Source organism: Rhinatrema bivittatum, chromosome 1 (genome assembly GCF_901001135.1).
Source record: "Rhinatrema bivittatum chromosome 1, aRhiBiv1.1, whole genome shotgun sequence".
Taxonomy (NCBI): Eukaryota; Metazoa; Chordata; class Amphibia; order Gymnophiona; family Rhinatrematidae; genus Rhinatrema; species Rhinatrema bivittatum.
In genome coordinates this window covers 409,370,308-409,382,503 of record NC_042615.1, presented here as the reverse complement: position 1 = coordinate 409,382,503, position 12,196 = coordinate 409,370,308, and the positions used below count along the sequence as shown (strand labels likewise).

General features: G+C 41.0%; 1 protein-coding gene across 1 annotated transcript in view; it reads left to right on the top strand.

The window, feature by feature from the left end:
* DNAH6 (dynein axonemal heavy chain 6) overlaps nt 1-12,196 on the top strand; it is a 3,261,518-nt gene that overhangs the window by 649,636 nt on the left and 2,599,686 nt on the right. The window contains 1 exon segment of the mRNA XM_029602297.1: nt 6,037-6,150. Within this exon segment, the coding sequence (XP_029458157.1) occupies nt 6,037-6,150 (114 nt within the window).

Genomic DNA, 12,196 nt, shown 5'->3' with positions numbered 1-12,196 from the left:
AACTCTATTATTTCCCTCTGGCTTGCTTTTTATCTCAGACATGCACTGCTAGGCAAGAGACCCATTGCTGAAGCAATGGTAAGCATTCAATGAGCCCTTATGTAGGGAGGGCCATCTGATGTCATCAAGGCATGCTGAGCAATGTTTCCCACCACAAGCCCTTTAAATAGTTGGTTGTGCACACGCACACCTAAAGGAAGCAGTGACTGTGGTGGCATAGCGGCATCTGAGGGCAGTGCTGGCATTATTCGGCTATGGAGAGAGGCTGGCGGCATGGCCTGGGCAGTTCTTGGTGGCATTCAGCTGCGAGGGAAAGCTCATGGCTTGATGAGTGAAGCAGCTTGGAAAACATAACAGTACCCCCCCCCCACCCCAAGCCCTCTCCCCCATCTTCTGTGCTTAGTTTTCCTTAGGAACCTTCTGTGAAATTTCGATACAAGTTGGGGGCCAACTCTCAGAGATTTTCCTTGGGTCCATAGTTCTTCCAGGAAATGAGATATTGCAATTGGTTTTGGACCCTTCAAGAGTCCATGATTTCTTATTCTTTAAATTAAGTATCCTTTTCAGAGGCCACTTCAGTGTTCTGGGATGGCAGTTTGCCTGGCCAAGACAAAGTAATTGGCTTTAATAGAGAGACATGGAATACATCATGAATTCTCAAAGATGCTGCCAAATGATGTTTATTAACCATGTTACTGTGAAGCATGGTGTGAATTTCTTGGAGGGCATCTTCAGTCATAGATTTCTGGTCCTAAGCCAGACTAGACTTAAAGGATGAAGTGATGGTGCTGCGCAACATTTTCTGTCAACTTTTTCTTTTAAGCACTTGGCTGCTTGGTCAAAAAGGTAGGGGGTCTTTTGCCAAAGCTCATGGAGTTCTTGTACCCTCAGGATAGCTGCTGGGCAGTTGTTTGAGATGTCAATGGAGTTGGGTACCCGGGGATGATGCCCAAAGATGATGTAAAAGGGCAAAGATCCTGTAGAATTGTTCAAATTATATTGTGGGTGAACACTGTCCATGGAAGCAGGGGGACCCAGTTATCCTATTTTTGGTTTACATAGGCATGCAGAAAGACTTGCGAGTCTGATTCATCTGCTCTGTTTGACCATTGCTTCGAGGATGATAAGAACATAAGAACATAAATTGCCATGCTGGGTCAGACCAAGGGTCCATCAAGCCCAGCATCCGGTTTCTAACAGAGGCCAAACCAGGCCACAAGAACCTGGCATTATCCAAACACTAAGAAGATCCCATGCTACTGATGCAATTAATAGCAGTGGCTATTCCCTATGTAAACTTGATTAATAGCTGTTAATGGACTTCTCCTCCAAGAACTTATCCAAACCTTTTTTGAACCAAGCTACACTAACTGCACTAACCACATTCTCTGGCAGCAAATTCCAGAGCTTTATTGTGCATTGAGTGAAAAATAATTTTCTCCGATTAGTCTTAAATGTGCTACTTGCTAACTTCATGGAATGTCCCCTAGTCCTTCTATTATTCGAGAGTGTAAATAACTGAGTCACATCTACTCGTTCAAGACCTCTCATGATCTTAAAGGCCTCTATCATATTCCCCCTCAGCCATCTCTTCTCCAAGCTGAACAGCCCCAACCTCTTCAGCCTTTCCTCATAGGGGAGCTGTTCCATCCTCTTTATCATTTTGTTTGCTCTTCTCTGTACCTTCTCCATCGCAACTATATCTTTTTTGAGATGCGGTGACCAGACATGTACACAGTATTCAAGATGCGGTCTCACTATGGAGTGATATAAGAACATAAGAACATGCCATCATGCCCAGCATCCTGTTTCCAACAGTGGCCAATCCAGGCCATAAGAACCTGGCAAGTACCCAAAAACTAAGTCTATTCCATGTTACCGTTGCTAGTAATAGCAGTGGCTATTTTCTAAGTCAACTTAATAGCAGGTAATGGACTTCTCCTCCAAGAACTTATCCAATCCTTTTTTAAACACAGCTATACTAACTGCACTAACCACATCCTCTGGCAACAAATTCCAGAGTTTAATTGTGCATTGAGTAAAAAGAACTTTTCCGATTAGTTTTAAATGTGCCACATGCTAACTTCATGGAGTGCCCCCTAGTCTTTCTATTATCTGAAAGAGTAAATAACCGATTCACATCTACCCATACTAGACCTCTCATAATTTTAAACACCTCTATCATATCCCCCCTCAGCCATCTCTTCTCCAAGCTGAAAAGTCCTAACCTCTTTAGTCTTTCCTCATAGGGGAGCTGTTCCATTCCCCTTATCATTTTGGTAGCCCTTCTCTGTACCTTCTCCATCGCAATTATATCTTTTTTGAGATGCGGCGACCAGAATTGTACACAGTATTCAAGGTGCGGTCTCACCTTGGAGAGATACAGAGGCATTATGACATTTTCCGTTTTATTCACCATTCCCTTTCTAATAATTCCCAACATTCTGTTTGCTTTTTTGACTGCCGCAGCACACTGAACCGACGATTTCAATGTGTTATCCACTATGACGCCTAGATCTTTTTCTTGGGTTGTAGCACCTAATATGGAACCTAACATTGTGTAACTATAGCATGGGTTATTTTTCCCTATATGCATCACCTTGCACTTTTCCACATTAAATTTCATCTGCCATGTTGATGCCCAATTTTCTAGTCTCACAAGGTCTTCCTGCAATTTTTCACAATCTGCTTGTGATTTAACTACTCTGAACAATTTTGTATCATCTGCAAATTTGATTATCTCACTCGTCATATTTCTTTCCAGATCATTTATAAATATATTGAAAAGTAAGGGTCCCAATACAGATCCCTGAGGCATTCTACTGCCCACTCCCTTCCACTGAGAAAATTGTCCATTTAATCCTACTCTGTTTCCTGTCTTTTAGCCAGTTTGTAATCCATGAAAGGACATCGCCACCTATCCCATGACTTTTTACTTTTCCTAGAAGCCTCTTATGAGGAACTTTATCAAATGCCTTCTGAAAATCCAAGTACACTACACCTACCGGTTCACCTTTATCCACATGTTTATTAACTCCTTCAAAAAAATGAAGCAGATTTGTTAGGCAAGACTTCCCTTGAGTAAATCCATGTTGACTGTGTGACATTAAACCATGTCTTTCTATATGCTCTACGATTTTGATCTTGAGAATAGTTCCCACTATTTTTCCCGGCACTGAAGTCAGGCTCACTGGTCTATAGTTACCCGGATCTCCCCTGGAACCTTTTTTAAATATTGGGGTTACATTGGCCACCCTCCGGTCTTCAGGTACAATGGATGGTTTTAATGATAGGTTACAAATTTTAACTAATAGATCAGAAATTTCATTTTTGAGTTCCTTCAGTACCCTAGGATGCATGACATCCGGTCCAGGTGATTTGCTACTCTTTAGTTTGTCAATCTGGCCTACTACATCTTCCAGGTTTACAGTGATTTTGTTCAGTTTGTCTGCCTCATCACCCCTGAAAACCATCTCCGGAACTGGTATCTCCCCAACATCCTCATTAGTAAACATGGAAGCAAAAAATTAATTTAGTCTTTCTGCAATGGCCTTTTCTTCCCTAAGAGCCCCTTTAACCCCTTGGTCATCTAATGGTCCAACTGACTCTCTCACAGGTTTCTTGCTTCGGATATATTTTAAAACGTTTTTATTATGAGTTTTTGTCTCTATGGCCAACTTCATTTCAAATTCTCTCTTTGCCTGTCTTATCAATGTTTTACACTTAACTTGCCAATGCTTATGTTTTATCCTATTTTCTTCAGATGGGTCCTTCTTCCAATTTTTGAAGGATGTGTTTTTGGCTAAAATAGCCTCTTTCACCTCACCTTTTAACCATGATGGTAATCGTTTTGCCTTCTTTCCATCTTTCTTAATGTGTGGAATTCATATGGACTGTGCCTCTAGGATTGTATTTTTAAACAATATCCAAGCTTGTTGAACACTTTTAACCTTTGCAGCTGCACCTTTCAGTTTTTTTCTAACTTTTTCCCTCATTTTATCAAAGTTTCCCATTTGAAAGTTTAGTGTTAGAGCTGCAGATTTACTTATTGTCCCCCTTCCAGTTATTAATTTAAATTTGATCATGTTATGATCACTGTTGCCAAGTGTCCCCACCATCGTTACCTCTCTCACCAAATCCTGCATTCCACTAAGAATTAAATCTAAAATAGCTCCCTCTCTTGTTGGTTCCTGAACCAATTGCTCCATGAAGCAGTCATTTATTACATCCAGGAACTTTATGTCTCTAGCAAGTCCTGATGTTACATTTACCCAGTCAATATTGGGGTAATTGAAATCTCCCATTATTATTGCGCTGCCAAATTGGTTTGCTTCCCTGATTTCTCTTAGCATTTCATCATCACCATTTTGTCCAGGTGGACGGTAATATACTCCTATCACTATACTCTTACCCAACATACATGGGATTTCTACCCATATAGATTCTACTGAACATTTAGTCTCTTGTATGATCTTTATCTTGTTGGACGCTATGCCCTCCCGGATATAAAGTGCCATACCCCCACCAAGTTGATCCTCCCTATCATTGCGATATAATTTGTACCCTGATATAGCACTGTTCCATTGGTTATCCTCCTTCCACCAAGTCTCTGTGATGCCAATTATTTCAATCTCATCATTTGCTGCTATACACTCTAACTTTCCCATCTTACTTCTTAGACTTCTGGCATTGGCATACAGACATTTCAAAGTGTGTTTTTTGTTTGATTTAACAACCTGCTTTTCAGTTGTTTGGGATAATTCGGAAATCATTAGCGTCAGTGATTTTTTACATATAGGCATATGGACTATGTTTGCTTTTAATGGAACCTCTCTGTTGGGATGCCCTAACACTCCTGTTTCATTAGTATCCGTCAAGGATACATTTCTCCAAACCATGCACTGCTGAGTGACTGTCAGCTTTCCCCCCTTGTTCTAGTTTAAAAGCTGCTCTATCTCCTTTTTGAAAGATAGTGCCAGCAGCTTGGTTCACCTGGACCTGGAATTCACCCAGATCCGTCCAAGCCATTCATCTTTGAGATTGATGTTTCGACCCTTGGGGTAGGCACTGTAACCTCAATGATACAAATATGACCTGCTCCTACATGAGTCATGCAAAAAAGCTTTTCTTCCACTAGTAAGGATCATCACTTTAATTTCCACATTAGAAGGAAGACAGCATGTAACATGATGAGATTGTGGGATCTCATGTTTTATGCATTGAAGATGTTTTAAAATGTTTTGTATGGGGTTTTGTTTTAAACATCTTTGGGATTTTTAGAATAAAATGCAAACAATTAAATGAAAATAAATGTATTTATTTATTTAGATTTTTTTTATATTCTGTTTTTCACACTTTTTCAGTACTTCAAGGTACATTGTGGTACTGTAGGTATTTCCCTATACCCAGAGGGTTGTCTTCCAAAAATATTTAGAAAATAGAATATGGATTGCTGCCAAGAAAACAAGTTGTTTGCCTGTTGGCAATATTTTCTCTGTTTTTCTCATTGCTATTTTACTGCAACCTGTAGCTAGGGATTCCACATGTGTTGAATGATTATCCCGCTTGTTCTTCAAGAAAGCAAAGTTGTTTAGCTGTAATAAGTGTTCTTCATGGACAGAAAGATAGTCACTCAACACAAACCCATCCTCTTCCCCTTGGATTTGGATCATATTCATGCTTACATAATGAACAGAAGAGGGCCCCTCATGACACTACTGAAATGGGAAGAACCTTGCACATGCTTAGTTCAGCATGAAGAAACATCTGGAACTCTTTCCATGTTGTATCTTTTTTGCACTCTGTCGATGACATTATCCACATTTGTGTAATCAATATCCTCCTATCCTCACAGAATACTGTTAATGGTAAGCAACTTTGCTTTGCCTTTGGAAATCCCTTGCCCTCAAATTAAAAAAAAACAAAAAACAGGCTATCCCCAATTATATATAAAATTGTAGTCAAATTTTTCTTAGAAATGCAATCTACAAACAGAGAAAAATGCCAAAATGTATTGTTTGTCCATTATTCTTAAAGGTGGAAGTGACTAAGTTTGAGGCTTTGGAAGAAGTTAGTGCTGAACTAAAACTGAAACAGCTTCTTTGGAATTCTATATCTGAATGGGATTTACTCTTAGAAGAGTGGATGAAGGTAAGAGAAACTATTTTTTGTCAGATTTCTATTTTTTTTCTTTTTCTATTATAAATACGTCAGACATTTGAGATACCATGCTCAAGTGGAAGTACTTTTTGAGGCCGAATTCTTTAGTACTTCTTTTATCAGCAAGGGTAACCATGCTGCATAGTTATGAAACCTTTTTTTGAGTCTTAATCCACACAAAGCACGCACATCCTGATGATGTTTCATAGAGTAAAAGTTAATTTTACACTATTCTCAAAATTAAACAAAATATATTATGTAAATTATTTTCCCAGAGGTTGAGGAAGGAAAGAATCCTATAAAGTTCATTCAGAATGCTATCCCAAAGTTACTAGATCTCAAATTTGCATAGTCTTGGATGTCCGAAGAGTGCATTGTATTCTCTTGTACCTGACTAGCAATAAGTATCCCAGACCATTTCTTCTTAAAGTTTTATGGTATCCACAAACACTAGAAATTCTGTCTAAGACAAAAGGTTCCAAACACATGGGAGAACAAGCTTCTCATGCTTGCAGATCTGATGATGCCCACTGCGGAATTCCATAAGCAATTCTTGGCAATAGGGCCACAGTTAAAAGATAAGGATGCAAGATTTGGTATTTTTTTATCCAGCCAACATGCAGATGACCTCGCATAATACTACCAAAAGCTTTGGGGATATAGCCGAACTGCAAAAGTTTAAAGACAAGCTCTCGTCAGAAAAAATAGTAACCTGCTGAATGAAAAAATATTTTTTTTTCTGAATGGCATATGTTTGCAACAGCAGTGTAAATATTTCACTTCTGTTTTCTAACAAATGCCTTCTTGAACCCCAGGCTATTTCTGGAACTTTTTCTCTGTTTTTGGATTATCCTTTTACTGTTTTGTTCTTTTAGTATTTACCTGATTCATTCTTGGATCTAATTCAGAAGATACTGAGATCAATAATATTTTGAATATTAAGCCACCTATCTGGCTAGATTTTAGCCAGATAAGTCAAGCCAGATAAAAAAGAGGCATTCCTAGAGTTTTATAAAGAAGGGTTAAGTTATCCATCTAAGCATAAACATTGGGTAACTTATATTTCCAGTGCTGATTCTGATAGAATCAGTGCTAGTGCACCAGGAGTGGGTAAGTTTATACTTTGCTCATGGCAGGGATTGTTAGGAATTGGGGGAGATGGAAGAGATGGAGGAGGGGTCCAGAGTAGGAGTCAAGAGGGGAGGGTTGAAGGGGGGCCCAGGACTTACAATACAGATATGTGGGGAGTACCAATTAGATTTTTGGTTTTCAAATTGTGAAAAGGGTTGCGGTCTCAGGACATGATACTCAACTGTAGAGGAGTTTGGGGGTGGGGATGCACAGCCCAACAGGGTTTTATCTGAAATTTGGGGAGGGGAGATAAGAATTGGGCTACAGTGAAGATATCCAGTTAAAAAGCTAATTATCCAAACACACAAGACCGAATAACTTAAAAACCTAACTAGCTATATTCAAATGTAGCTGGTTGAGTTTTTAAACTATTTGGCTACGTGTAGCTAGATAACATTAGGAAAGTATATTCAGTGGAACTTTTATTCTGCTGAATATATGGAACAAGTTAGCTAGCTAATTCTAGCTGGGTAACTTGTCCAATTGTTAGCTTAATAATTGTTTTCTTGTTATGCCTATTGTATTTGGAAAGAGTTGGGGAATGATTTGTAGTTTTAGACAGTAACAATATAAGAGTCTTTCACACTACAATGAGAAACAGTTTGTTGGAATATGAAGTTAATATTCCTTTTCCTTATCTGTTGCTGGATGTTTATTATTAGGTCATGGTCTTCACTAGATTCATTAAGGTGGTGTGGTATATGGGCAAGGGATACATTGAGGTTAATTTTAAAAAACAAACAGAAAACATATAACTTAGCCAGCTGAAGTTATCTGGTTAAGTTGTCAGTAATATTCAGTAGGATAAATGTTCCCTTGAATATCTAACTATAATAAAGAGAAAAAGTGCCCTGCACCTGCAAAGCCAGTATACAAATTGAGCTACACCCCCTCTGTCTTTGTAACATAGCATAGCATAGCAGGGCAATGCCAGCAGAAAAAGATCAAATGCTCCTTCCAGTCTGCTGACCAAGCTTCTTATGGTATTAACTGCCACTCCATGCAGTTTGCCCCCATGTTCTTTTAAGGGTAATAACTGCCACTACATGTAGTTACCCCAAGCCTTATGTTAAGGATAGTAATAGTATAAAGTCAAAACCAAGCAACTATCAAACCCATAACAAAATTACTGCTAGCAATATTTTTATAGAGCGAGCAGCCTTCCTGACAATTCAAACAATGCTGCTGCTTGAATGTGCTTAGCTTTTAGACTTGGCCTTAGAAGGAAAACTGCACTTTTTCCCTAATGTCTGCGTATCATTACCCTGGACCGTAAACGTCAGGGCTCAGCATATTGTCTGAATCCGATTCCCTTTCCCCTCCCCCCCCCCCCAATCAAAGAGGAGAGTGATGCTGCAGTTGTGTCAAAATCATATATGCTAATTGGGTAATGGTAATAATCCTCACGCCTTCTATTAGACATAGTAACTGCTGTTCCATGCTGGTTACTTCCATGCACCCTTTTCTTAATTTCCAACTCTAGCCTTTAGGGATCCACAGTGTTTATCCCCTGCCTTTTTGAATTAGTTTTCTTCTTCACCATTTCTTCTGGAAGGGCATTCCAGGCATCCACCATCCTTTATCTTTCCAATCCAGCATGCAAAAAAATATATTTATAGGCTAGTAGCCCGCAAATTGCAGTCGGACTGTTCATTGCAGCTTACAGCTTTACATCCATAATACATCAAATCTCATACTGACAGACATAAAATAAAATGACAAATGTAAAATGACAAACTGGATTTGTATCCTCTTAGTCTCAAAACTGCAAAACTGAATTACTTGCAGAATTTAGTTTGAGTGCAAGATTCCTGTAGCCATCTCAATTTAGATAAAAATGGAAAATTGGGCATCCAAATGTCAGATGAAATTTAATGTGGATAAGTGCAAGGTGATGCATATAGGGAAAAATAGCCCATGCATTAGTTACACAATATTAGGTTTCATATTAGGAGCTACCACCCAGGAAAGAGATCTAGGTGTTATAGTGGATAATATATGGAAATTGTCAGCTCAGTGTGCTGCGGCAGTCAAAAAAGCAAACAGAATGTTAGGAATTATTAGGAAGGGAATGGTGAATAAAATGGAAAATGTCATTATCTCAGGACAAGCAGGATGGTAGTCCTCACATATGGGTGACATCATCGATGGAGCCCTATCATGGAAAAACGTCTGTCAGAGTTTCTAGAAACTGTTGACTGGCACACTGAGCCCACTGAGCATGCCATGATCCCTGCAGCCACAGGGGTCTCCCTTCAGTCTCTTTTTTTCCTCGCTGCTTTTAGCCTCGCGTTGAAGGAGCTTTGTGAGTTTTTCGCACCATTTTTTCCTCACGGAATAATAATAATATTTTCTGTCAGTAAATTTCCCTCTCGGGTCTCCCTTAGACATCCCGTTCAGTGAGTACTCTTTGGAGTCTTTTTCCATTGATTCCAGATACGAGCCTCCGACCATTACCTGGCCTAAAGTTTTATAATGGATAAAAAACCCAGTTCAACTCCGCCACCCCTGACAATACTAGATAAACAAATGATAACGATAATCCCTACCACCCATACCAGGAACCTTGGAGTTACCATCGATGCTGATCTCTCTTTCAAATCCCACAAAGTAAATAAAACGAAAGAAGGATACCACAAGCTACTAACCCTAAGACATATAAAGCCATTTCTCAACCCTTCTGACTTCAGAACCGTCCTGCAACTGCTTATTTTCTCCACCTTCGATTACTGCAACTCATTACTTATTGGAATCTCTTTATCATCCCTTAAACCACTCCAAATACTGCAGAATTCAGCTGCCAGAATCCTTACAGGAAAAAAAAGAAACGAACACAACACCCATTTTATCCTCTCTTCACTGGCTACCTATTTCTGCACGAATTACCTACAAATCAATGACCATCATTCATAAAATCCTAAATGATGATCTTCATGGACTAAAAGGCTTAAACATAACCCCCCAAAACCCACAAAGAAACCTGCGCTCTAACAACGCAGGATTCTTAAACATCCCCACCTTAAGAGACACTCATCTTTCAACTACACGAGAAAGAGCATTTTCCATTGCCTCCCCCAAAATTTGGAACACCCTACCCAAAGAACTGAGGACCCAGCACATCCTGAAAACATTTAAAAAAGATCTAAAAACATTTTTATTCCGCAAACTCTATTCTAACTATCTGACAAATCATCCCAGCCCTCAACAGAACTCGCAAGCATAATCCTCCTTCTTCATGCTCTCCTGATGTACCCTCCTTTTTCACCCCTCCCTGCTCTCTCACTTGATTCATTGTTCATTGAAAATGTTCTCCTCACTATTCTGTTATTCAACTACTAAGAAAAAATGTTTACTGTTCACAAAACTCTACTGTTCCCAACTACCATGTTAACTCCATTTGATTGTATGCTAATTGCATATTTTGTAAACCGTTATGATGGCTCAACCGAATAACGGTATATAAAACTCTACAAATAAATAAATAAATAAATAATGGCCACGGGGTTCAAAAGATGTCCTAATTGTCCACGGACAATGTCGATTACAGACCCGCATGACATCTGTGTTCTCTGCCTGGGATCAGGCCATGATGTCCGCGTATGTTCCACCTGTGCCCAGATGACAACAAAGGGCAGGTGTGCCCGACTGGATAAACTGGAGGACCTTTTCAAAAAGATCACTCCATCATCATCTTCTGCGTCGTCACCAAAGAAAATTCCTTCCTCTTGAAAAACATCGAGGTAAGAAAAAAACCGATGACCGTCCGTCACCGACCCCATCCAGATCTTCCATAGCGTCGTCTTCGATATCCAGCACAGACCATCGAGAAAAAAGATGCCATTGACACTGTTCAGATTCCATTCCTTTGGAAGCATCAGTGTCCACATCGGCTTCGAAGGATGTCGAACCAATGAAAAAAATGGGTCCTGGTATAAGAGCTGCCATGCCCCTCTGTACCTGAGACACCGAGGTGCTCTCCACCGGCATCTGTATCAGAGACTGTGCCACCACATTCTGTTGTGGAAGGGCCAATAGCGCCAGTCTTACCTTCTCCTGCGACAGTGGACCCAGTGCCAGTTTCCCTGTCCTCTACGTGCCCTACACAGCCCAAGGAGGTTGGTCACAGACCACGCGGGAGCGAGGCAGGCTCAGGAACGGAATCCAGCTGGCAGGGGCTCCAGTGACCGGAAACAGGAACTGGACGGAACAGATTTACCCTCGGAGAGGCCACCTGGAGAACAGACATCAGGAAGATCAGGTATGTAAAGGACCTCTAGCCATCGAGGACATCAGGACTTCAAGAACATCTGGAGGGCAGAGACGGAGGACGATAGGAACATCAAGACATCAGAGACCTGGATGAGGACCTCAGGAGACGAAGACATGGCACGAGAACCGACGAGACATGGAACTCCAACGAAGAACAAGAAGGACCTGACGGAGCACTGGAAGATAGGGACTTCTAGGAGTGAAGTAACTCCGATGCAAGGCAAAGGTGGAATGCAGGAGCAGCCCTTATATAGGGCTGATACAGGAAACAGTCTTTAGGTGGGCCCATGGCATATCCGGCCGTGGGCCCTTTAAATCTTGCAGAGAGGCGTGGCCGCGCGCCTAGGAGCAGGAACAGGAAGCTGTGCAGGACCATGGACAGCGGCCCTGCACCGACGTCAACGTAGCAGAGGCAGGGCTGGGCCGAGAAGCAGGTCCCGACGTCAGCAGCAGCTCCTGCCATTGCAGGAGGACTTGAAGGCAGCTCCGGGCGCCAGGTGAGACTGGGGGCTGCGGCCTCTGGCGCGAAGACAACTCAAAAGTCCGTGGCTCCTGCTGCCGTGAAGAGGAGCATGATGGGCGGACTCCAGGCCGCGGGAGGCGGCGGAAACAGTGGCCTACCAGCTACGAGGAAGCA